The 27,786-nt window shown below is 49.9% G+C and overlaps 1 protein-coding gene across 3 annotated transcripts in view; it reads right to left on the bottom strand.

Moving 5' to 3' along the window:
- Positions 1-27,786, bottom strand: part of LOC144501473 (ras-related protein Rab-37) — a 359,260-nt gene that overhangs the window by 136,342 nt on the left and 195,132 nt on the right. For 2 of the 3 annotated variants that reach the window (XM_078225254.1, XM_078225256.1), the window contains one exon: positions 9,658-9,768. The exons of the other annotated variant lie outside the window; for it this stretch is intronic. In XM_078225254.1, coding sequence (XP_078081380.1) covers positions 9,658-9,768 — 111 coding nt within the window. The remainder of the gene's footprint in view (positions 1-9,657; positions 9,769-27,786) is intronic. 3 annotated transcript variants of the gene reach the window in all.

The raw sequence follows: 27,786 nt of genomic DNA, 5'->3' as shown, positions 1-27,786 counted from the left end.
GATTGGGAATGGGAAAGTTCAGCGAGGGATTGGGAATGGGGAAGTGCAGTGAGGGATTGGGAATGGGAAAGTGCAGTGCGGGATTGGGAATGGGAAAGTGCACCAAGGGATTGGGAATGGGAAAGTGCAGTGAGGGTTTGGGAATGGGTAAGTGCAGTGAGGGATTGGGAATGGGAAAGTGCAGTGAGGGATTGGGAATGGGAAAATGCAGCGAGGGATTGGGAACGGGAAAGTGCAGCGAGGGATTGGGAATGGGAAATTGCAATGAGGGATTGGGGACGGGAAAGTGCACCGAGAGATTCGGAATCGGAAAGTGCAGCGAGGGATTGGGAACGGGAAAGCGCAGTGCGGGATTGGGAATGGGAAATTGCAATGTGGGATTGGGAACGGAAAAGTGCAGCGAGGGATTGGGAATGGGAAAGTGCAGTGAGGGATTGGGAATGGGAAAGTGCAGTGAGGGATTGGGAATGGGAAAATGCAGCGAGGGATTGGGAACGGGAAAGTGCAGCGAGGGATTGGGAATGGGAAATTGCAATGAGGGATCGGGGACGGGAAAGTGCACCAAGAGATTCGGAATCGGAAAGTGCAGCGAGGGATTGGGAACGGGAAAGCGCAGTGCGGGATTGGGAATGGGAAATTGCAATGTGGGATTGGGAACGGAAAAGTGCAGCGAGGGATTGGGAATGGGAAAGTGCAGTGAGGGATTGGGAACGGAAAAGTGCAGCGAGGGATTGGGAATGGGAAAGAGCAGCGAGGGATTGGGAATGGGAAAGTGCAACGAGGGATTGGGAATGGGAAAGTTCAGCGAGGGATTGGGAATGGGGAAGTGCAGTGAGGGATTGGGAATGGGAAAGTGCAGTGCGGGATTGGGAATGGGAAAGTGCACCAAGGGATTGGGAATGGGAAAGTGCAGTGAGGGTTTGGGAATGGGAAAGTGCAGTGAGGGATTGGGAATGGGAAAGTGCAGTGAGGGATTGGGAATGGGAAAGTGCAGCGAGGGATTGGGAACGGGAAGGTGCAGCGAGGGATTGGGAATGGGAAATTGCAATGAGGGATCGGGGACGGGAAAGTGCACCGAGAGATTCGGAATCGGAAAGTGCAGCGAGGGATTGGGAACGGGAAAGCGCAGTGCGGGATTGGGAATGGGAAATTGCAATGTGGGATTGGGAACGGAAAAGTGCAGCGAGGGATTGGGAATGGGAAAGTGCAGTGAGGGATTGGGAATGGGAAAGTGCAGTGAGGGATTGGGAATGGGAAAATGCAGCGAGGGATTGGGAACGGGAAAGTGCAGCGAGGGATTGGGAATGGGAAATTGCAATGAGGGATCGGGGACGGGAAAGTGCACCAAGAGATTCGGAATCGGAAAGTGCAGCGAGGGATTGGGAATGGGAAATTGCAATGAGGGATCGGGGACGGGAAAGTGCACCGAGAGATTCGGAATCGGAAAGTGCAGCGAGGGATTGGGAACGGGAAAGCGCAGTACGGGATTGGGAATGGGAAATTGCAATGTGGGATTGGGAACGGAAAAGTGCAGCGAGGGATTGGGAATGGGAAAGTGCAGTGAGGGATTGGGAATGGGAAAGTGCAGTGAGGGATTGGGAATGGGAAAATGCAGCGAGGGATTGGGAACGGGAAAGTGCAGCGAGGGATTGGGAATGGGAAATTGCAATGAGGGATCGGGGACGGGAAAGTGCACCAAGAGATTCGGAATCGGAAAGTGCAGCGAGGGATTGGGAACGGGAAAGCGCAGTGCGGGATTGGGAATGGGAAAGTGCAGCGAGGGATTGGGAATGGGAAAGTGCAGCGAGGGATTGGGAACGGAAAAGTGCAGCGAGGGTTTGGGAATGGGAAAGTGCACCGTAGGATTGGGAATGGGAAATTGCAATGAGGGACCGGAATGGGAGAGTGCAGCGAGAGATTTATAATGGGAAAGTGCAGCGAGGGATTGGGAATGGGAAAGGGAAAGTGCAGCGAGGGATTGGGATTGGGAAAATGCAGCGAGGGATTGGGAATGGGAAAGTGCAGCGAGGGATTCATAATGGGAAAGTGCAGCGAGGGATTCATAATGGGAAAGTGCAGCGAGGGATTGGGAATGGGAAAATGCAGCGAGGGATTGGGAATGGGAAAGTGCAGCGAGGGATTGGGAACGGAAAAGTGCAGCGAGGGATTGGGAATGGGAAAGTGCAGCGAGGGATTGGGAATGGGAAAGTGCAGCGAGAGATTTATAATGGGAAAGTGCAGCGAGGGATTGGGAATGGGAAAGGGAAAGTGCAGCGAGGGATTGGGAATGGGAAAGTGCAGCGAGGGATTGGGAATGGGAAACTGTAGCAAGGGATTGGGAATGGGAAAGTGCAGCGAGGGATTGGGAATAGGAAAGTGCAGCGAGGGATTGGGAATGGAAAATGCAGCAAGGGATTGGGAATGGGAAAGCACAGCGAGGGATTGGGAACGGGAAAGTGCAGCGAGGGATTGGGAGTGGGAAAGCGCAGTGAGGGATTGGGAATGGGAAACTGTAGCAAGAGATTGGGAATGGGAAACTGTAGCAAGGGATTGGGAATGGGAAACTGCAGCGAGGGATTGGGAATGGGAAAGTGCAGCGAGGGATTGGGAATGGGAAATGCAGTGAGGCATTGGGAATGGGAAAGTGCAGTGAGGGAGTGGGAATGGGAAAGTGCAGCGAGGCATTGGGAATGGGAAACTGTAGCGAGGGGATTGGGAATGGGAAAGTGCAGCGAGAGATTGGGAATGGGAAAGTGCAGCGAGGGAGTGGGAATGGGAAAGTGCAGCGAGGCATTGAGAATGGGAAAGTGCAGTGAGTGATTGGGAACGGGAAAGTGCAGCGAGGGATTTATAATGGGAAAGTGCAGCGAGGGATTGGGAATGGGAAAATGCAGCGAGGGATTGGGAGCGGGAAAGTGCATCGAGGGATTGGGAATGCGAAAGTGTAGCAAGGGATTGGGAATGGGAAAGTGCAGCGAGGGATTGGGAATTGGAAAGTGCAGCGAAGGATTGGGAATGGGAAAATGCAGCAAGGGTTGGGAACGGGAAAGTGCAGCGAGGGATTCGTATTGGGAAAGTGCAGCGAGGGATCAGGATTGGGAAAATGCAGCGAGGAATTGCAATTGGGAAAGTGCAGCGAGGGATTGGGAATGGGAAAGGGAAAGTGCAGCGAGGGATTGGGAATGGGAAAGTGCAGCGAGGGATTGGGAATGGGAAACTGTAGCAAGGGATTGGGAATGGGAAAGTGCAGCGAGGGATTGGGAATGGGAAAGTGCAGCGAGGGATTGGGAATGGAAAATGCAGCAAGGGATTGGGAATGGGAAAGCACAGCGAGGGATTGGGAACGGGAAAGTGCAGCGAAGGATTGGGAATGGGAAAGCGCAGTGAGGGATTGGGAATGGGAAACTGTAGCAAGAGATTGGGAATGGGAAACTGTAGCAAGGGATTGGGAATGGGAAACTGCAGCGAGGGATTGGGAATGGGAAAGTGCAGCGAGGGATTCGGAATGGGAAATGCAGTGAGGCATTGGGAATGGGAAAGTGCAGTGAGGGAGTGGGAATGGGAAAGTGCAGCGAGGCATTGGGAATGGGAAACTATAGCGAGGGGATTGGGAATGGGAAAGTGCAGCGAGGGATTGGGAATGGGAAAGTGCAGCGAGGGATTGGGAATGGGAAAGTGCAGCGAGGGAGTGGGAATGGGAAAGTGCAGCGAGGCATTGGGAATGGGAAAGTGCAGTGAGTTATTGGGAACGGGAAAGTGCAGCGAGGGATTTATAATGGGAAAGTGCAGCGAGGGATTGGGAATGGGAAAATGCAGCGAGGGATTGGGAGCGGGAAAGAGCAGCGAGGGATTGGGAATGCGAAAGTGTAGCAAGGGATTGGGAATGGGAAAGTGCAGCGGTGGATTGGGAATTGGAAAGTGCAGCGAAGGATTGGGAATGGGAAAATGCAGCAAGGGTTGGGAACGGGAAAGTGCAGCTAGGGATTAGGAATGGGAAAATGCAGCGAGGGATTGGGAATGGGAAAGTGCAGCGAGGGATTGGGAATGGGAAAGTTCATCGAGGGATTGGGAATGGGAAAGTGCAGCGAGGGAATGGGAAAGTTCAGCGAGCGATTGGGAATGGGAATGGGAAAGTGCTGCGAGTGATTGGGAATGGGAATGGGAAAGTGCAGCGAGGGATTTGGAATGTGCAGCGAGGGATTGGGAATGAGAAACTGCAGTGAGGGATTGGGAAGGGAAAATTGCAGTGAGGAATTGGGAATGGGAAAGTGCAGCGAGGGATTGGGAATCGGAAAGTGCAGCGAGGGATTGGGATTGGGAAAGTGCAGTGAGGAATTGGGAATGGGAAAGTGCAACGAGGGATAGGGAATGGGAAAGTGCAGCGAGGGATTGGGAATGGGAAAGTGCAGCGAGGTATTGGGAATGGGAAAGTGCACCAAGGGATTGGGAATGGGAAAGTGCAGCGAGGGATTGGGAATGGGAAAGTTCAGCGAGCGATTGGGAATGGGAAAGTGCAGCGAGGGATTGGGAATGGGAAAGTTCAGCGAGCGATTGGGAATGGGAATGGGAAAGTGCAGCGAGGGATTGGGAATCGGAAAGTGCAGCGAGGGATTGGGATTGGGAAAGTGCAGTGAGGAATTGGGAATGGGCAAGTGCAACGAGGGATAGGGAATGGGAAAGTGCAGCGAGGGATTGGGAATGGGAAAGTGCAGCGAGGGATTGGGAGCAGGAAAGTGCAGCGAGAGATTGGGAACGGGAAGGTGCAGCGAGGGATTGGGAATGGGAAAGTGCACCAAGGGATTGGGAATGGGAAAGTGCAGCGAGGGATTGGGAATGGGAAAGTGCAGCGAGGGATTGGGAATGGGAAAGTTCAGCGAGCGATTGGGAATGGGAATGGGAAAGTGCAGCGGGGGATTGGGAATGGGAATGGGAAAGTGCAGCGAGGGATTTGGAATGTGCAGCGAGGGATTGGGAATGAGAAACTGCAGTGAGGGATTGGGAAGGGAAAGTTGCAGTGAGGAATTGGGAATGGGAAAGTGCAGCGAGGGATTGGGAATCGGAAAGTGCAGCGAGGGATTGGGATTGGGAAAGTGCAGTGAGGAATTGGGAATGGGAAAGTGCAACGAGGGATTGGGAATGGGAAAGTGCAGCGAGGGATTGGGAATGGGAAAGTGCAGCGAGGGATTGGGAGCAGGAAAGTGCAGCGAGAGATTGGGAACAGGAAAGTGCAGCGAGGTATTGGGAATGGGAAAGTGCACCAAGGGATTGGGAATGGGAAAGTGCAGCGAGGGATTGGGAATGAGAAAGTGCAGCGAGGGATTGGGAATGGAAATGGGAAAGTGCAGCAAGGGATTGGGAATGGGAAAGTGCAGTGAGGCATTGGGACTGGGAAAGTGCAGCGAGGGAGTGGGAATGGGAAAGTGCAGCGAGGCATTGGGAAAGGGAAAACTGTAGCGAGGGATTGGGAATGGGAAAGTGCAGCGAGGCATTGGGAATGGGAAAGTGCAGCAAGGGATTGGGAATGGGAACGTGCAGTGACGGATTGGGAATGGGCTGGATGCATTTAAGAGTACAAGTGAAGAGGGGCATGCACATTTCAGTGGCGAATATAAACAGCACACAGCAGAATTACAGGTTTGCAGCAATAATTAGGACGTGGGTGCTGAGTAAGCAGTGATGTCTTGTGCATAAACCACAATAAACCTCTTTAAAATGGAGATAAGCAGCAAACTGGAAGATCAAATTGGACTGAGTCTGGTCGATATAGCAATGATTGAACTGAGGTTACTGGGACAATTCACGTGACTGGCACAGAGGGAAATTTTAACTTCAGCGAATAGCGCAATTTGGAAAATTTCCAAAGGTTAATCCTCTTCCTGTTTATACCTCGAGCAAATCAGCGGTCTGTGTCAACTCTACACATGTGCAACAGTTAATAAATTGTCTCGAAGGTTGCACTCAGAAGCTAGATGGGCCGCATGTGGCCTGTTGGTCCCAGGTTGCCCATAGTGTTATAAACACTTCATACATGCCAGTTGTTGTCCACATCCTAAGCTCTGAAATTCTCTTCGTAAACGCCAGCATCTCTGTTTGCTCCTTGAACCTGCCTCTCTGATAACCCCGCTTGGCCTTGCTATTAATTGTCTGATTTCACTCCCCTTGAGGACTTTGGGATGTCTTATTCTTTGTTGAAGATGCGACTTAATTGCAAGTCATTGTGGTAAATTATTTTTTACTTCATCCTTAAGGTTACAAAGCCAATGCTCAGAATCGACCGGGCAAACTCAAAACCATTCCTTGCTTGCTCCAAAAACCAAATTCAAAATCCAACTGAATTCCATTTAAGGAATCCAAAGGCAGACAAACAAGTTCCAAGCTGATAAGATAATACATTGCATCCCATCTTGGGCTCGATCTGACACTTGATCTTAGCCAAAAGGCCGAGAAACTGCGGAAATTTCAAACAGCGCCAATTTCACAGCTAGCTGTAGGGTTGTGGCTAATACGTCTGGCCAATGCCACAGGGGGCTTGATCAGAATTGGTTGGCAACATAGAATCATAGAAACCCTACAGTGCAGAAGAAGGCCATTTGGCCCATCGAGTCTGCATCGACCACAATCCCACCCAGGCCCTATCCCTGTAACCCCATATATTTACCTTGCTAATCCCCCTGACATTAATGGACAATTTATTATGGCCAATCCACCTAACACGCACATTTATGGACTGTGGGAGGAAACCGGAGCACCTGGAAGAAACCCACGCAGACACGGGGATAATGTGCAGACTCCACACAGTGACCCAAGCCAGGAATCAAACCCGGGTCTCTGGCGCTGTGAGGCAGCAGTGCTAACCACTGTGCCACCACATGAGTTAACAGTTTTGGCCTGACTGTACGTCATTCCTCTTGTGGTTTCCTGTCACTTGACCGAGTAGTGGTTAAAGCAGGAAACGTGATCTTTTTCCAGTATTTGTTCTCCTTCTCATTGCAACACGCCTGTTGAGAAAGTCACACTTACAAACCAGAAACTGCAGCTCATTCTAAACAGGCAACACTGGGGACAGCAATGCTAATTGTCCCAACTGGACAATCACCTGAAAAATGTCTCAGCACGCACCTCCAACAAAACCGAAGGAAAGACGGCAACATGAGGGGGGGGGGGGGGTGAATGGGAGGGTGGGGACAGTGTGCCCCAAGGGGGCATGGCTTCAAAATAAGGGGGAGCAGATTTAGGATTGAGTTGAGGAGGAACTTCTTCACACAAAGGGTTATGAATCTGTGGAACCTGCCCAGTGAAGCAGTTGAGGCTACCTCATTGAATGTTCTTAAGGCAAAGATAGATAGATTTTTGAACAGTAAAGGAATTAAGGGTTATGGTGAGCGGGCAGGTAAGTGGAGCTGAGTCCACGAAAAGATCAGCCATGATCTTATTGAATGGCGGAGCAGACTCGAGGGGCCAGATGACCTACTCCTGTTTGGGCGTAGCGATTTCAGGAGGGGATTCCAGGGCAGGGTAAAGTTATTGCCACTCGTGGGTCAAAGAGAGTGTTGGTTCATTAGAGCTTGGCGAAGCAGGTGTTTTACACCTGGAGTAGGGACCTGGAGATTGAGAGGGTCAGAGCACGGTTTAATCTGATTACCATGAACAGCGACCCATATTCCATTGTGATATTATACAGTGCAAGTTACCATTGTAAAGGGAACTCAGAGTCTCCTGATTCATGTTTAGCAGTGTCTCCTCCCTACCCCAATCTGAGATTGTACAGGTGAACTGTTCTTAATGACCCATTCTCATTGCCTAAGCAGCTGGATGTGAATGTTCCTGCCAGTCTGGCTGAGATGGAAAGCGATGAGTTTATAAATGGTCTTAACATACATGGCTGTGGTGACTGCCCCTTTAAGGGCAACACAACAGAGTAAAGGTCCGCTAATCCAGCTGACCTATACACTGCTGTTTTTCCCTTAAAGGTACAGTCACCACAATGGCTCTGCCAGATTAGACAAACACCAGGTTGATGGGACAGACACAGCTCACCAATGGAGTTCTAACACTGCTCAGCATCTCAAGTTTTCCTCTCACATGGACCCATGTCAGATAAGCATTTGTGATCAATTTACACAATTAGTTTGGTGGCAGATTTCGTGAAACCTAGTTGGAGCAAATACAGGCAGTTTAGTGTAATACAGGCCGGTCGGCGCGCATGCAGCTCGGTCGGTGCACACGCAGACCGGTCGGTGCAAATGCTGTCTGGCCAGTGCAGATGTAGTCCGGTCTGTGCACACGCAGGCCGGTCAGTGCATACACAGGCCGGTCAGTGCAGATGCTGTCTGGTCAGTGCAGATGCAGTCCAGTTAGTGCAGATGTAGGCTGGTCAATGTGGATGCAGGCCGGTCAGTGCAGACGCAGTCCAGTTAGTGCAGACGCAGGCCGGTCAGTGCAGACGCAGGCCAGTCAGTGCAGACGCAGGCCGGTCAGTGCAGACGCAGGCCGGTCAGTGCAGACGCAGGCCGGTCAGTGCAGACGCAGGCCGGTCAGTGCAGACGCAGGCCGGTCAGTGCAGACGCAGGCCGGTCAGTGCACACACACATTGGTTCATGCAGACCGAGGCTGTTCAGTGCAGACACAGTCCAGTTGTGTGACTCAGCCTGGAGAGTATTTAGCCCAGCCTGGTTAAGAAGCCTTGGGTCCAGTTGCAGCAGTGCTGACATTACCAGGAGACTGTGCAGCCACCGAGTGTATCCTGCATAAACACTACCCGGATTCTGTAAAGTTGCTGCATTGTGTCGGAACTACAACTTAATGGTTAACTGTGAGATCCTCAGCAATTCTTATGCACTATGCCTGCAGCCACACTGGTGAGAACTCCCACACTACTGACACGTCACTTCCTGTGTACAAGACATGTCAATATATACACGAATACACATTCTACAGATACAATCCTTGATAACTAGCAGTGTGTGTGTGTGCTGAAATTCAGTTAAAAACTTTCAAGAAGTGAACGTGGTCTCAGAATCTTCAACACTGTGGATTTCACATTCAGCTCTTTAAGCCCATGTGCCAAGCTCTTCCCACGTATTGGGTTAAACATGAACCTTTTTGGAGATGGGCACTCAGACCCCTTTTATTGGCATGATAGAGGTGCAAGGGGAAATTTTATTAGAACCTCTTCATTAAACTTACTTCCATACAAGGCCTCTCAGGCACTGCACAGGACTTCTTCAGGATATGAAACCACTCTAATCCAGTGTGTCTTCAGCAGAGAATCACAGAAACCCTACAGTGCAAAAGGAGGCCATTTGGCCCATGAAGTCTGCACCAAGTCTCTGAAAGAGCATCCCACCCCCTGTCATTCCCATAAACCTGTGCATTTACCCCATTAATCCACCGAACCCACACATCTTTCGGACTGTGGGAGGAAACCAGAGCACCCGGAGGAAACCCACACAGACATGGGGAAACGTGCAGACACCACACAGAGAGTGACCCAAGCTGGGAATTGGACCCGGGTCCCTGGCGCTGTGAGGCAGCAGTGCTAACCACTGTGCCACCGTGTCCTGTAGCGTAGTTGGAGAGATATCTGGAAAGCCTCTTTGGAAATGTTTGGAAGTGTAAATCAGACAAATAAATAAAAAGCTGTCATCAGCATCTCACCCGGAAGTCTATCCCGACTGTGGCGATGAAGTTTCCTGCTAAAAATGCTTGGTCTTTGAACTGGACTAGGAAGCAGGTCTTGCCCACACCAGAGTCTCCAATTAACATGACCTACAGTATGTGCAAATTCTAATTAGAACCTTCCTTCAACAAGAGAGAGCGGCAGCAGCAGTACAACACACTTATTCAACAGGTTAGTTCAACACAAGAGATCCAGCAAAGTGGTGGGAGATTGTCCTCTCGGTCTAACCAGTCCTTTACAGATTCCAGTGCCAGTGGTGGCATCCAAGGAGTCATCACAGAAACATATAGAAACACAGGAGTACGCCATTCGGCCCTTTGAGTCTGCTCGGCACTCATTTTGATCACGGTTGAGCATCAAATTCAATATCCTGAACCTCCCTCTCCCCTCCCATATCTCTTGGTCCCTTTAGCCCCGAGAGCTATATCTCATTTCTTTTTGAAATCAGACATTCTGCGGTAGTGAATTCCACACATTCACCACCCTCTGGGTGAAGAAATTTCTCCTCACCTCAGTCCTAAAAGTTTATCCCTTACCCTCAAACTATGACCCCTAGTTCTGGACTCCCTCACCATCAGGAACATCTTTTCTGAATCCACCCTGTGAGAATTTTATAAGTTTTTATGAGGTCCCCTCTCACTCTTCCAAACTCCAGTGAATATAATCCTAACCAATTTAGGATTATTAGATGACAGACCTGCCGTCCCAGGAATCAGCATGGTAAACCTTCGCTGTACTCCCTCTATAGCAAGGATATGCTTCCTCAGATCAGGACACCAAAATTGCACACAATACTTCAGGTGTGGCCTTACCAATGCTTTATGCAATCACAGCAAAACATCCGTATACTCAAATGCTCTTGCTATGAAGGCCAACATACCCTTTGCCTTCTTTACAGCCTGCTGTACATGCGCGCTTACTGACAGCGACTGACGCATGAGGATTCCAAGGTCTCGTTGAGTATCCACCTCTCTCAATTTACACCCATTCAAGTAATAATCTGTCTTCCTATTATTGCTACCAAAGTGGATAACCTCATGTTTATCCATATTGAAATGCACCTGCCATGCACATGCCCACACACTCAGCCTGTCCAAATCATGCTGAAGCATCTCTGCATCCTTCTCACAGCTCACCCTCCCACCCAACTTTGTATCATCTGCACGTTTGGAGATAATACATTCAGTTCCCTCTTCCAAATCATTAATATATAATGTGAACTGTTGGGGTCCTAGCACAGATCCCTGCGGAACCTCATTAGTCACTGACTGCCGATCAGAAAAAGACCCATTTATGCTAACTCATTGCTTCCTATCTGCTAACCAGCTTTCTATCCATCTCAAGACATTACCTGCAATCCCATGTGCTTTAACTGTACATACTAGTATGTTATGTGAGACCGTGTCGAAAGCCTTCTGAAAGTCTAAATAAATCACATCCACTGGTTCTCCTTGGTCAACTCTACTAGTTACATCCTCAAAGAATTCCAATAGATTCGTCAAGCACGATTTCCCTTTTGTAAATCCATGCTGACTTTGTCTGATCATACCACTGCCTTCCAAATGCCGAGTTGTGAAATCCTTGATAATAGACTCTAGCAACTTTCCCAGTACTGCATCACTCTGTGTAGTACAGTAATCCCAATAGGGAAGCAGGGTGATGCAAGATGGAACTTCCTGGGAGCTGTGTTTCAATGGGACTTGATTTTGGACTTGTGGTTAAGTTAAGGAAATTCCCAGTCTTATTTTCTGAGGTTCATTTTGGGGTCAGCTTTGGCTATGTGGGTAGCACACTCATGTCAGAAGGCAGTGGTTTCAAAACTAATATTAGACACTTGAGCACATAAACAAGGGTGACACATCTGGGCAGTACCCAGAGAATCCAGCAGCGTTGGAGGTGCTGAATTTCGGACAAGGCATAAAGCTGAGGGTTCAACCTCCCACAGTAACCTTGGACAAAGAGCAGGATAGTTATCCTTCTCTCCTGTCTCATTTTTATCCCAAAGCCAACATTTACTGCAACAGATGATCTTGTCCATTATCATATTTGTTTGTGGGATCTTACTATGCACATTTTCTTCACTACAGAATTGACTGGAATTCAAACGTATTTAGCTGACAGTGAGGGTGTGGAAAGCAGTTAATAAATGCAAATGTGATTCCTCTGCCTGTGCATATGTTCATTTGGGACTAAGATTACTTTGAGATGATTGACACTCTGAACATATTGTCCATTACTGGGAATTCTGTGATCTTCTGTAGGTTGCCGGGCAGGAGGAGTTAGCAACCAAGAACAATACGACTTTCCACACTACATCAGGATGCTGCTCAGACAGACATCTCAACATGATTTCCAAAAATAACTCCATACCAAGCTGCACAAGATCAGAACCGCCTCCAACCCCTCCTGATCGCTGTAACATCCCCCAATCCCCAAACCCTCCTGATCGCTGTAACCACCTCCAATCCCCAAACCCTCCTGATCGCTGTAACATCCTCCAATCCCCAAACCCTCCTGATCGCTGTAACCACCTCCAACCCCCAAACCCTCCTGATCACTGTAAGCACCTCCAACCCCAAACCCTCCTGATCACTGTAACCACCTCCAACCCCCAAACCCTCCCTTATCCCTGTAACCACCTCCAACCCCCAAACCCTCCTGATCGCGGTAACCACCTCCAATCCCCAAACCCTCCTGATCACTGTAACCACCTCCAACCCCAAACCCTCCTGATCGCTGTAACATTCCCCAAACCCTCCTGATCGCGGTAACCACCTCCAACCCCCAAACCCTCCTGATCACTGTAAGCACCTCCAACCCCAAACCCTCCTGATCACTGTAACCACCTCCAACCCCCAAACCCTCCCTTATCCCTGTAACCACCTCCAACCCCCAAACCCTCCTGATTGCGGTAACCACCTCCAACCCCAAACCCTCCTGATCGCTGTAACATCCCCCAATCCCCAAACCCTCCTGATCGCGGTAACCACCTCCAATCCCCAAACCCTCCTGATCACTGTAACCACCTCCAACCCCAAACCCTCCTGATCGCGGTAACCACCTCCAACCCCAAACCCTCCTGATCGCTGTAACCACCTCCAATCCCCAAACCCTCCTGATCGCTGTAACTACCTCCAACCCCCAACGCTCCTGATCGCTGTAACTACCTCCAACCCCAAACCCTCCTGATCGCGGTAACCACCTCCAACCCCCAACCCCTCCTGATCGCTGTAACCACCTCCAACCCCCAAACCCTCCTGATCACTGTAACCACCTCCAACCCCCAAACCCTCCTGATCGCGGTAACCACCTCCAATCCCCAAACCCTCCTGATCACTGTAACCACCTCCAACCCCCAACCCCTCCTGATCGCTGTAACCACCTCCAACCCCCAAACCCTCCTGATCGCTGTAACCACCTCCAATCCCCAAACCCTCCTGATCGCTGTAACATCCTCCAACCCCAAACCCTCCTGATCACTGTAACCACCTCCAACCCCAAACCCTCCTGATCACTGTAACCACCTCCAACCCCAAACCCTCCTGATCACTGTAACCACCTCCAACCCCCAAACCCTCCCTTATCCCTGTAACCACCTCCAATCCCCAAACCCTCCTGATCGCGGTAACCACCTCCAATCCCCAAACCCTCCTGATCACTGTAACCACCTCCAACCCCCAACCCCTCCTGATCGCTGTAACCACCTCCAACCCCCAACCCCTCCTGATCACTGTAACCACCTCCAACCCCCAACCCCTCCTGATCACTGTAACCACCTCCAACCCCCAACCCCTCCTGATCACTGTAACCTCCTCCAACCCCAAACCCTCCTGATCGCGGTAACCACCTCCAATCCCCAAACCCTCCTGATCGCGGTAACCACCTCCAACCCCCAAACCCTCCTGATCGCTGTAACCACCTCCAACCCCCAAACCCTCCCTTATCCCTGTAACCACCTCCAACCCCCAAACCCTCCTGATCACTGTAACCTCCTCCAACCCCAAACCCTCCTGATCACTGTAACCACCTCCAACCCCCAAACCCTCCTGATCGCTGTAACCACCTCCAACCCCCAAACCCTCCCTTATCCCTGTAACCACCTCCAACCCCCAAACCCTCCTGATCACTGTAACCTCCTCCAACCCCAAACCCTCCTGATCGCGGTAACCACCTCCAACCCCAAACCCTCCTGATCGCGGTAACCACCCCCAACCCCCAAACCCTCCTGATCGCTGTAACATCCCCCAACCCCCAAACCCTCCTGATCGCGGTAACCACCTCCAACCCCCAAACCCTCCCTTATCCCTGTAACCACCTCCAATCCCCAAACACTCCTGATCACTGTAGCCACCTCCAACCCCAAACCCTCCTGATCGCTGTAACCTCCACCAATCCCCAAACGCCTCCTGATCGCTGTAACCACCTCCAACCCCCAAACCCTCCTGATCGCGGTAACCTCCCCCAACCCCCAACCCCTCCTGATCGCTGTAACCACCTCCAATCCCCAAACTCTCCTGATCGCTGTAACCTCCTCCAACCCAAAAAACCCTCCCCATCTCTGCAACCTCCTCCAACCCCAAACCCTCCTGATCGCTGTAACCTCCCCAAACCCTCCTGATTGCTGTAACCTCCTCCAACCCCAAACCCTCCTGATCGCTGTAACCACCTCCAACCCCAAACCCTCCTGATCGCTGTAACCACCTCCAACCCCAAACCCTCCTGATCGCTGTAACCACCTCCAACCCCAAACCCTCCTGATCGCTGTAACCACCTCCAACCCCAAACCCTCCTGATCGCTGTAGCCTCCTCCAACCCCAAACCCTCCTGATCGCTGTAACCACCTCCAACTCCAAACCCTCCTGATCGCTGTAACCTCCTCCAACCCCAAACCCTCCTGATCGCTGTAACCACCTCCAACCCCAAACCCTCCTGATCACTGTAAGCACCTCCAACCCCAAACCCTCCTGATCGCTGTAACCTCCACCAATCCCCAAACGCCTCCTGATCGCTGTAACCTCCACCAATCCCCAAACGCCTCCTGATCGCTGTAACAACCTCCAACCCCCAAACCCTCCTGATCGCGGTAACCTCCCCCAACCCCCAACCCCTCCTGATCGCTGTAACCACCTCCAATCCCCAAACTCTCCTGATCGCTGTAACCTCCTCCAACCCAAAAAACCCTCCCCATCTCTGCAACCTCCTCCAACCCCAAACCCTCCTGATCGCTGTAACCACCTCCAACCCCAAACCCTCCTGATCGCTGTAACCACCTCCAACCCCAAACCCTCCTGATCGCTGTAACCACCTCCAACCCCAAACCCTCCTGATCGCTGTAACCTCCTCCAACCCAAAAAACCCTCCCCATCTCTGCAACCTCCTCCAACCCCAAACCCTCCTGATCGCTGTAACCACCTCCAACCCCAAACCCTCCTGATCGCTGTAACCACCTCCAACCCCAAACCCTCCTGATCGCTGTAACCACCTCCAACCCCAAACCCTCCTGATCGCTGTAACCTCCTCCAACCCAAAAAACCCTCCCGATTGCTGTAACCTCCTCCAACCCAAAAAACCCTCCCGATTGCTGTAACCTCCTCCAACCCCAAAAACCCTCCCTATCTCTGTAACCTTCTCCAACCCAAAAAACCTTCCCCATCACTGTAACCTCCTCCAAACCGCAAACACTCCCCATCTCTGTAACCTCCTCCAACCCAAAAAACCCTCCGGCTCTGTAACCTCCTCCAATCCCCAAACCCTCCCTATCTATGTACCACCTCCAACCCCAAACCCTCCCTATCTCTCTAACCTCCTCCAATCCCCAAACCCTCCATATCGCTGCAATCTCCTCTGAACCCCAAACCGTCCCTAATTCTGTAACCACCTCCAAACCCCAAACCCTCCCTATCTCTGTAACCTTCTGCAAACCCAAAACTGTCCCTTACCTCTGTAACCTCCTCTGAACCCTCCCTATCTCTGTAACCTTCTCTGAACCATCCCTATCGCTGTAACTTTCTCTAACCCCCAAACTTTCCCTATCTCTGTAACCTCCTCCATTTCTAAAATTCTCCACAATCTTTGATGTAAGTTATGGGGAGGCCACAAAGAGAGTTGATAATGAGGGCACTGAGGGCCAGGGACTTTGAGTGAAGGCTCACGCGGGTGGAGTGATAAGTTGGGGTATTGAGTGATTAAGAGGTGAGGGTCTCAGAGTTTAGGAACATTAGTCGGTTTAGGAACATTAGGCAGGTTAATAATGACCTGGAATCAGCTGGGGGTGAAATAGCCTGAAGCTGTGCCACATTACACAGGTGGAAGAACATGGCCATGGAGAGACAGCGGGGGGAGGTTGGGGTGGGACTGCACCACCCCAGGGACACAGACTGCCCGACCTGACTAATAAAATGACCCGTTTTCAGTGCCTGTCATCTGCTGGAATTCCAGCTCCCCTTCTAGGTTCCAGCAAGGTGGGGAGGGGAGATTAAGACAAGATAGTGCTCAGTAGCGATGCCCTCCACAGGTGAACAGCTGGCTCACATTCATTTGCTAATTGCACCCAGAAAGAGAATCATTTCCTGATCTCTTCCAGCCGCTCGGGAGACTGAGCCACTGGACAATTGAGGTCGCTCTGCCCATGGTCACCTGACTAACGGGAGATGTGACAGGCACTGCTTGTTTGGCAGGCTGTCTCACTCTGTAATGGGTAGTTGTCAAGAGGAACATTCCCTTGGGGATGTGCAGGAACACAGCTGGAACCTGCCAGGACTGAGACAGAATGAGGGTCAGGAGCAAATCAAAAAATACAACCAATCACAGGCTGCGAAGGAGCAAAGCAACAGGCATGACAAATTCTCAGGTTATTGGCTGGAGAGAGTCAAGGAGCTGGGGGTGGGTGGGAGAGAGGGAGAGTGGGCAGACAGCGGGCTCAAGAAGAGGACTTGGAGAGAAGGTGGGCAGAGGAGAGAGGATAAGGAGTGCAGAGAGGATGTTAGTAGAGAGGTGGTGGGATGAACGGAGAAGGTTGGGAGGGGAGGGTGGGGACTTAACATAATAACTAGGAGCAGGATTAGGCCATTCAGCTCCTCGAACCTGCTCCATCATTCAATATGATCATGGCTGATCTCTTCTCAGCCTCATCTCCACTTTCCTGCCCACTCCCCATAAACCTTCATTCCTCTAATAATTAAAAACCTATCTATCTCCTCAAAAGTGGAGGACATGCCCCTGTCTACATCAATGGTGATGCAGTGAAAAGGGTCGAGAGCCTCAAGTTTTTAGGTGTCCAGATTACCAACAATCTGTCCTGGTCCCTCCATGCCGACACTATATTTAAGAAGGCCCTCCTACTTTCTCAGGAGACAAAGGAAATTTTGCATGCCAGCTATGACCCTCACCAACTTTTACAGATGCACCATAGAAAGCATTCTTTCTGATTGTATCACAGCTTGGTATGGCTCCTGCTCTGCCCAAGACCACAAGAAACTACGAAGAATTGTGAATGTAGCCCAGTCCATCATGCAAACCAGCCTCCCATCCACTGACTCTGTCGACACTTTCCACTGCTTCGGGAAAGCTGCAAGCATAATCAAGGACCCCACAGAGAAGGAAAGTGGAGGGTGCAGAATGTAGTGTTACAGTCTCTCCATTTAAATACTAAGTTGCCTTTTTATTCCTCCAACCAACCTCACATTTATCCACGTTAAACTCCATCAGCCCCATTCACTTAACCTATCAATATCCATTTATAAATTTTATTTCATTTTTGCAATTTATTATCCCACCTATTTCAGTGTCATCTGCGAATTAGGCTGTAGTGCCTACTATTCCTGTATCCAAGTCATTAACGTAGATTGTAAATAATCTGGGATCTCTGACTCCAACAATCAGCACCACCTGAATAGCTGCCGTACAGTGCAGGTGTCTTCCTGGTTAACCTATCAAAACATTGGGTACAATAAATTTTCCCCCTTTGGAACCAATCACATCTGAGAGAAGTTTCAATTGGGACATGGATTGGAGCCTCACATATAGGAAATGAAAATTGGCATGGATCTGTTCCAAATAGACACTAATAAATGCCTGCAACTGGGGAGAGTGCCTGGATATTGAAGCAGTTAGTGATCATGGAATGTGGGCATCACTGGCTGGACCAGCTTTTACTGCCCATCCCTAACTGGTTCACTAGTGGAGCAGCATAGTGGAGTCACATGTAGATAGGCCAGACCAGGTAAGGACAACAGATTTCCTTCCTTAAAGGACATTAATGAACCAGATGGGTTTTTACAACAATCGATGGTCATCTTTAGATTTTTATTCCAGCTTTAATTGGATTCAGGTTTCACCATCTACTATGGTGGGATTGGCACAAAGTTGGGTGGGAGGGTGAGCTGTGAGGAGGATGCAGAGATGCTTTAGTGTGATTTGGACAATTTGGATGAGTGGGCAAATGCCATGGTAGATGCAGTATAATGTGGATAAATGTGGGTTATCCATTTTGGTTGCAAAAACAGGAAGACATATTATCTGAATGGCTATGGATTGAGGGGGAAATGTGCAACAAGACCTGGTCCTCGCACACCAGTCACTGAAGTGAAGTGTGCAGGCGGTAAAGAAGGCAAATGGTATGTTGGCCTTCATAGTGAGAGGATTCAAGTACAAGAGCAGGGCTGACTTGCTGCAGCACTTCTTCAGGACGGTGCTGGACCGTTAGCCTTGTGCACAGAGCCTGGGTGGCAGTGTAACGAGAGTCCTGTGTCTCAGGGTGAGTGTGTTACTAAGTGGCAGAGAGCACAGAAATGAAGGCCTGGTACCTTTCACAGCAATGAGGCATTCTGTAATTGCTATTAGGAGTGTGAGTGTTGAGAATGTGAAATGTATGTTTTAAGGAGACATTTTATATTCGCGTTGATAAATTTTTTCAGTGATTTAGAAGTCGTTCATTTAGTTTACATTGTACCCATTGCTTCCAAATCACCAGACTGCTTCTCTGACATTCAATAGTGGATGAGCAGAAATTAGGACTTCCCATAACCCTGTTCCTCACACTGACTCTATCCCTCTCCCTGCCAACTGTCTGACGCTAAACCTCAATCCTCTATAAACCTGAGAACGTCCTAAACTCGGTGACCATAATATGTTCCGTACACCCATCCATCTCAGCACTCACCCCCACCCCCAGAGCTCACCTCCTCCCCCCAGTGCTCCCTGCCCCACCCGTTAACTCAATGTGGGGTGGTGTCCAATTTAGTTTGATAATGATTCTGTGAAGTGCCTTTCGGTTTTTGCCACCTTAAATACTCATACCTCGCCATGCTAATTATCTCCACATTACCACCCTAAATACCCTCACAATGCCATCCTAATTATCACCCCCACACTCACACCCCAACACTTCCACCCTAACTACCCCCTCTGACAGCCTAAATTATGATTTTAAATGATTAGCCATAGTCCATGAAGGACCAATGACATCTCTCTCTCACAGGGGAAGAGTTGGTCCGAAAGCATAAGGCCTGCACTCTGCAAGTGTCTGGCAGGGAGAAGAGCCAGCGGCCTTGGGAAATGACACAGTCAGTATGGGAATTGAACTCTGGGACATGGCATCATTCTCAACCACATTCACCCCATCCAACCTTCTGCGCTAACTGGCTCCCACCCCACACAAACCCAATACCCAACTCCCCAACACACCAACTCCACCGCACCAATACCCCACTCTACATCTGTCACACTGCACTCCTGTGTACAGCCAGATGTTGAGGTCCCTCCTGTTGATCTGCAGTGAAGATAAGCAGCGTGAGAACAGGAGATTTCTTCTCCAGTCTGTTAATAATAGTTCGCACTCTGGGAGGTCCACACTCTACACTTTGGAGGTCTTGTTGAATAATTAGCCTCCACCAGTGCATGATGACAGTTAATATATTTCATGTTTAATTTATCATGTATAAATTAATCAGACCAAAATAACTAAAATAGACCCACACAATGCTTACTAATGAGCAGAGTTATGGGTAGCAGCGCTCTCACAGAAATTATGTTACAAAGAATACAGCAAGCACCAGAGTTAATAACTGCATACATCAGTTCATCACCTTCCAACTTGGGGGGCGTGGGCATAGTCTGAGGCTGGCGGGGATAGTCTGAGACTGGGGAGCATGAGGGACAGTCTGAGACTGGGGTGGGGGAGGATAACCTGAGATGGGGGAAGGGGCAGTCTCAGGCTGGGGGGGGTGGGCAGTCTGAGGCTGGGGGCGTGGGGCAGTCTGAGACTTGAGGGGGGGGGGCAGTCTGAGACTGGGGGGGTGGGGCAGTCTGAGACGGGGGGGGGGGTTGGGGCAGTCTTAGACTGGGAGGTTGGGGCAGTCTGAGACTGGGGAAGGGGCAGTCCGAGAGTGGGAGTTGGGGCAGTCCGAGACTGGGGAGGGGAACGGTCCGAGACTGGGGAGGGTGGAACAGTCCGAGACTGGGGGGTGGAACAGTCCGAGACTGGGGGGTGGAACAGTCCGAGACTGGGGGGTGGAACAGTCCGAGACTGGGGGGTGGAACAGTCCGAGACTGGGGGGTGGAACAGTCCGAGACTGGGGGGTGGAACAGTCCGAGACTGGGGGGTGGAACAGTCCGAGACTGGGGGGTGGAACAGTCCGAGACTGGGGGGTGGAACAGTCCGAGACTGGGGGGTGGAACAGTCCGAGACTGGGGGGTGGAACAGTCCGAGACTGGGGGGTGGAACAGTCCGGGACTGGGGGGTGGAACAGTCCGAGACTGGGGGGTGGAACAGTCCGAGACTGGGGGGTGGAACAGTCCGAGACTGGGGGGTGGAACAGTCCGAGACTGGGGGGTGGAACAGTCCGAGACTGGGGGGTGGAACAGTCCGAGACTGGGGGGTGGAACAGTCCGAGACTGGGGGGTGGAACAGTCCGAGACTGGGGGGTGGAACAGTCCGAGACTGGGGGGTGGAACAGTCCGAGACTGGGGGGTGGAACAGTCCGAGACTGGGGGGTGGAACAGTCCGAGACTGGGGGGTGGAACAGTCCGAGACTGGGGGGTGGAACAGTCTGAGACTGGGGGGTGGAACAGTCCGAGACCGGGGGTGGAACAGTCTAGACGAGGGGGGAACAGTCTGAGACTAGGGGGGAACAGTCTCAGACTCGGGGGGGGGGGGGGGGGGAACAGTCTGAGACTAGGGGGGAACAGTCTCAGACTCGGGGGGGGGGGAACAGTCTGAGACTAGGGGGGGAACAGTCTCAGACTCGGGGGGGGGGGGGGAACAGTCTGAGACTAGGGTGTGGCTGCAAGTCAGGCAGGTAAAGGGAACCAGCAGTCAGGAACTCAGGAGCCTCAGCCCTTGACCCTGTCCAACAGGTACGAGGCACTTGCTCCCTGTGTGGATGGCAAACAGGGCTGCAGGAAGGATGAGTCAGCTGACCAAGGCACCATGGTTCAGCAGGCCATTCAAGGGGAGGAAGTAAATAGGCAAGTTGTAGTTGTAGGGGATTCTATTATCAGGGGGATAGATAGGATCCTTTGTGAGCAGGATAGAGTGTCCCGCATGGTATGTTGCCTGCCCGGTGCTAGGGTGCGGGACATCTCTGACCGGCTTGAAAGGATACTGGAGAGGGAGGGGGAGGATCCAGTTGTTGTGGTCCATGTTGGTACCAACAACATAGGCAAGTCTAGGAAAGAGGACCTGTTTAGAGATTATAAAGAGCTAGGATTCAAATTAAAAAACAGGTCCTCAAGGGTCATAATCTCCGGATTACTGCCCGAGCCACGTGCAAATTGGCATAGGGAGGCAAGAATAAGGGAAGTTAACATGTGGCTGAAAGAGTGGTGTGGGAAAGAGGGGTTCTTTTTCATGGGACACTGGCATCAGTTTTGGGGCAGGGGGGACCTATACCGTTGGGATGGTCTCCACCTGGACCGAGCTGGGATCAGTGTTCTGGCGAAGAGAGTAAATGGGGTGGTCAATAGGACTTTAAACTAGAGATTGGGGGGGAAGGGAAAGTCAGGGAACCAAGAGGTGAAGGAATCAGTGGGAAGCGTAGCTGCTTAGGATTACAAAAAATCACGAAAAGACAGCACTCAGGAGAGGTTACGATAGTCCCCATCTCACAAAATATGACACAGTGTCTGGAAAGGCTCAGTAGACCAAGGTCCACCACACTACGAAAACAAAAAGGGACGGTCAATAGGGAATTAAAGGTGCTATATTTAAATGCCCGCAGTGTCCGGAACAAGGTAGATGAGCTTGTGGCCCAGATTGTGACTGGCAGGTATGATGTGGTAGGCATCACAGAGACGTGGTTGCAGGGGGTTCAGGACTGGCAGTTAAACATCCAGGGATTCACAACCTATCGAAAAGACAGAGGGGTGGGTAGAGGGGGCGGGGTTGCCTTGTTAATTAGAAATGAAATTAAATCAATAGCACTAAACGACATAGGGTCAGACGATGTGGAGTCTGTGTGGGTAGAGTTGAGGAACCACAAAGGCAAAAAACCCATAATGGGAGTTATGTACAGGCCTCCTGACAGTGGTCAGGACCAGGGGCACAAAATGCACCACGAAATAGAAAGGGCATGTCAGAAAGGCAAGGTCACAGTGATCATGGGGGATTTCAATATGCAGGTGGACTGGGTAAATAATGCTGCCAGTGGACCCAAAGAAAGGGAATTCATTGAATGTTTACAGGATGGCTTTTTGGAACAGCTTGTGATGGAGCCCACGAGGGAACAGGCTATTCTGGACTTAGTGTTATGTAATGAGCCAGACGTGATAAAAGATCTTAAAGTAAGGGAACACTTAGGAAGCAGTGATCATAATATGGTAGAATTCAGTCTGCAATTTGAAAGAAGGAAGGCAGAATCAGATGTGAAGGTTCGACAGTTAAATAAAGGTAATTACAGGCGCATGAGGGAGGAACTGACAAAAATCGACTGGAAGCAGAGCCTAGTGGGAAAGACAGTAGAACAGCAATGGCAGGAGTTTCTGGGAGTAATTGAGGACACAGTGCAGAGGTTCATCCCAAACAAAAGAAAGGTTATCAGAGGGGGGATTAGGCAGCCATGGCTGACAAAGGAAGTCAGGGAATGCATCAAGGCAAAAGAGAGAGCCTATAATGTGGCAAAGAGTAGTGGGAAGTCAGAAGATTGGGAAGGCTATAAAGAGAGAAATAAGGAAGGAGAGGATCAAATATGAAGGTAGGCTAGCCAGTAACATTAGGAATGATAGTAAAAGTTTCTTTAAATACATTAAAAACAAACGGGAGGCAAAAGTAGACATTGGGCCGCTCCAAAATGACGCTGGTAATCTAGTGATGGGAGACAAGGAAATAGCTGAGGAACTTAATAAGTACTTTGCGTCAGTCTTCACAGTAGAAGACATGAGTAATATCCCAACAATTCAGGAAAGTCAGGGGGCAGAGTTGAATATGGTTGCCATCACAAAGGAGAAAGTGCTAGAGAAACTAAAAGGTCTGAAAATTGATAAATCTCCGGGCCCAGATGGGCTACATCCTAGAGTTCTAAAGGAGATAGCTGAAGAAATAGTGGAGGCGTTAGTTATGATCTTTCAAAAGTCACTGGAGTCAGGGAAAGTCCCAGAGGATTGGAAAATCGCTGTTGTAACCCCACTGTTCAAGAAGGGAACAAGAAAAAAGATGGAAAATTATAGGCCAATTAGCCTAACCTCAGTTGTTGGCAAAATTCTAGAATCCATCGTTAAGGATGAGATTTCTAAATTCTTGGAAGTGCAGGGTCGGATTAAGACAAGTCAGCATGGATTTAGTAAGGGGAGGTCGTGCCTGACAAACCTGTTAGAGTTCTTTGAAGAGATAACAAATAGGTTAGACCAAGGAGAGCCAATGGATGTTATCTATCTTGACTTCCAAAAGGCCTTTGACAAGGTGCCTCACGGGAGACTGCTGAGTAAAATAAGGGCCCATGGTATTCGAGGCAAGGTACTAACATGGATTGACGATTGGCTGTCAGACAGAAGGCAGAGAGTTGGGATAAAAGGTTCTTTCTCAGAATGGCAACCGGTGACAAGTGGTGTCCCGCAGGGTTCAGTGTTGGGGCCACAGCTGTTCTCTTTATATATTAACGATCTAGATGACAGGACTGGGAGCATTCTGGCCAAGTTTGCCGATGATACAAAGATAGGTGGAGGGGCAGGTAGTATTGAGGAGGTGGGGAGGCTGCAGAAAGATTTAGACAGTTTAGGAGAGTGGTCCAAGAAGTGGCTGATGAAATTCAACGTGGGCAAGTGCGAGGTCGTACACTTTGGAAAAAAGAATAGAGGCATGGACTATTTTCTAAACGGTGACAAAATTCATAATGCTAAAGTGCAAAGGGACTTGGGAGTCCTAGTCCAGGATTCTCTAAAGGTAAACTTGCAGGTTGAGTCCGTAATTAAGAAAGCAAATGTAATGTTGTCATTTATCTCAAGAGGCTTGGAATACAAAAGCAGGGATGTACTTCTGAGGCTTTATAAAGCACTGGTTAGGCCCCATTTGGAGTACTGTGAGCAATTTTGGGCCCCACACCTCAGGAAGGACATACTGGCACTGGAGCGGGTCCAGCGGAGATTCACACGGATGATCCCAGGAATGGTAGGCCTGACATACGATGAACGTCTGAGGATCGTGGGATTATATTCATTGGAGTTTAGGAGGTTGAGGGGAGATCTGATAGAAACTTACAAGATAATGAACGGCTTAGATAGGATGGACGTAGGGAAGTTGTTTCCATTAACAGGGGAGACTAGGACGCGGGGGCACAGCCTTAGAATAAAAGGGAGTCACTTTAGAACAGAGATGAGGAGAAATTTCTTCAGCCAGAGAGTGGTGGGTCTGTGGAATTCATTGCCACAGAGGGCTGTGGAGGCCGAGACGTTGAGCGTCTTCAAGACAGAAATTGATAAATTCTTGATTTCTCGAGGAATTAAGGGCTATGGGGAGAGAGCGGGTAAATGGAGTTGAAATCAACCATGATTGAATGGTGGAGTGGACTCGATGGGCCGAATGGCCTTACTTCCGCTCCTATGTCTTATGGTCTTATGGTCTTATGGGAACAGTCTCAGACTCGGGGGGGGGGGGGAACAGTCTCAGACTCGGGGGGGGGAACAGTCTCAGACTCGGGGGAGGGGGGGAACAGTCTCAGACTCGGGGGGGGAACAGTCTCAGACTCGGGGGGGGGGGAACAGTCTCAGACTCGGGGGGGGGAACAGTCTCAGACTCGGGGGGGGGAACAGTCTCAGACTCGGGGGGGGGAACAGTCTCAGACTCGGGGGGGGGAACAGTCTCAGACTCGGGGGGGGGGGAACAGTCTCAGACTGGAGGCGTGGTGGGCACCAGGGAGGGAGAAAGAAGCTGGGTAATGGGAGTTGGAAAGCGATGGTGGGCTGTGTGGGAGGAGAAATGAGAAAAGGTTTGTACAGAACAAGTTCCTAATAGAAGAGAGGGAATTAGAGCGAGGGAGAGATGGAGGGAAGGAATTCCAGGCTATGGGGCCTAGATTGCTGAACATTGCTGTCAATAGTGGGGTAAACAGAGGGGCAAATCGAGCTGAGACTGTAACCAGTGGAATTGTTAAATTGACAAGCCAATACGTGGGAGTTAGCCTTGTCTCAGCCTGGCCAATCAGGGCAGATACTCTTCTGAGATGATCAAGTGCTCAAAACAAGACAAGAGCAAGTGGGGCAAATTTTCTTCCCCCTCTGGTCTTTTAAATGTATTCACTCAGGGAATCAGGCTTTGCTGTTCCCTACATATCCATGAGGAAGTTTCAGTGAGCTACATTATAGAGACAGAGTAGGACCCAAGGAGGCCATTTGGCCCTCTGACTATATCCAAGTTCCCTGTAGAGCTATCGAGTCAATCCCATTCCTCATTCTATTGATCTGACTTTGCAAGCTTATTACCCTCAAGTTCCCACCCATTTCTTTTTGAAATCATTCACTGTCTCCATTACACCATTGGGTGTAGCTCAGGGTGAGATCACATTGCTCCCACATCTCTTGCTCAAAACCTTCAATCTGTCTTCCCTGATCCTCACACCAGCAACGTTTTAAAAGCATCCCAACAGATAAATGAATAGGCAGGGAATACAGGAATATGGACCACGTAGAGGCAAAGGGTCATTAGTTTAAAAATATGTCATGTGTCGGTGCAGGCTTGGTGGGCCATTACTTGTAACCCTCAATCAGATTCCCCACCCCCCAACATCCGAGGAGATGAAGCCCATCTTCTCCCTCATCTAACCTGGTAGCTAAAATCCCCCATCCCTGGAACTGGCTGGTAAATCTCCTCCACACCCTCTCAAAGACCAGAATCTTCTCAGTGATGTCCAGCCAAGAGTTTTATAAGATTCAGTCTAACCTGCCGATTTTTGCAATTGGTTCATTCTATTTATAAAGCCCAAGATCCCAAATGATTTGCTCCGGTGTCACATGTATCCAGACTGGGTGAGAACGGCAGATTTCCTTCCCAAAAGGACATTAATGAATCAGATGGGTTCTTCTGACAATCGACAATTGTTTCATGGTCATCAGTAGATTCTTAATTTCAGATATTTTTGATTGAATTCAACTTCCACCATCTGCCGTGGCGGGATTCGAACCCGGGTCCCCAGAATATTAGCTGAGTTTCTGGATTAATAGTCTAGTGATGATACCACTTGGCCATTACCTCCCCCCCCCTCCAAACATACATCACCTTTTTTGTCCCTAATGGGTCCCTTGCTATCCAATGAACATTTACACATCAGTGGAGGATTCTGGGTTTGTTAACTACTGTTCTATTCTCATACTCTCACTTTGCCATCCTTATTTTCCTCTTCAATTCCTCTCAATTTATTACATTTAGCCTGGCTGTGCTGGAAGGATTCACCTGACGTGCATCATACACCCTTTTTTTGTTCAACTATGTTCTCTATCTCCCTCGTCATCTAAGCAGCCAAGGACTGCAGTCCCCCGGCCTTTTCCCTCGTGGATCACCCAGTATTCTGACCCACTCTTTCTCATCAGTATCTGCTCAGTTGTCTTGGCTAGATTCCCTCTCATAACTCTCCCAACATTGAAATTAGCCCTCTGCCAATTTAGATTGTTTCCTGCTCTTCTCTATTACGAATCCAAACCTGTCTTACCCGAGTGTTTTCTCACAGACCCACTTGCATTATGTTTGAGGTCTGATATTGAGGCTAATAATAGACCGTGAGGTCAGTGGAAGTAAATGACCTGGAACTGTTTATTAACACATCTATTCTCTCGCACAATCAGCTCTAGACTGGCTGGACAAACTGACCCTGAGTGGGGCTCGAGTCCTGGGTCATCTGATTCCTTCTCTTAAAGGGGCATACCCCCAACATATATAACATTCTTACTTCAAAACATCCCATATAACATATATACATTATTAACACAATGATATAAATACACAATTCAACAAGGTACAAAAATAAACGTAAATATCAAGTGAATGGCAACATCAACATCCATTAAAAAGTCTACGTAGACATAATCAGTTTGTCTGGAGGATAATGGTTCCTGCGTGACTGTTTCATTACCACCTGGCTCCTCTTGGGCATTCTTCCCCACATTTCCGGAAGCTCTCACCCTTCCTCTCTAACCTGGGTTATATTGGAACATAGCGTTCAATTCTGGTCGCCACACTACCAGAAAGATGTGGACGCTTTGGAGAGAGTACAGAAAAGATTTACCATGGAGGGCATTACTATGAGGAGAGGTTGGAGAAACTTGGTTTGTTCTCACTGGAGTGATGGAGGTTGAGGGGAGACCTGATAGAAGTCTACAAGATTATGAGAGGCATGGACAGAGTGGATAGTCAGAAGCTTTTTCCCAGGGTGCAAGAGTCAATTACTCGGAGGCATAGGTTTAAGGTGCGAGGGGCAAGGTTTAAAGGAGATGTACGAGGCAAATCTTTTTACACAGAGGGTGGTGGATGCCTGGAACTCGCTGCTGGGGAAGGTAGTGGAAGCAGACACGATAGTGAGTTTTAAGAGGCATCTGGATGGGAATAGAGGGATATGGTCCCCGGAAGGGTAGGGGGTTTTAGTTCAGTCAGGCAGCATGGTCGGTGCAGGCTTGGAGGGCCGAAGGGC

This window comes from Mustelus asterias, chromosome 12 (genome assembly GCF_964213995.1).
Source record: "Mustelus asterias chromosome 12, sMusAst1.hap1.1, whole genome shotgun sequence".
Classification (NCBI taxonomy): domain Eukaryota; kingdom Metazoa; phylum Chordata; class Chondrichthyes; order Carcharhiniformes; family Triakidae; genus Mustelus; species Mustelus asterias.
This window is presented reverse-complemented; position numbering and strand designations above follow the sequence as displayed.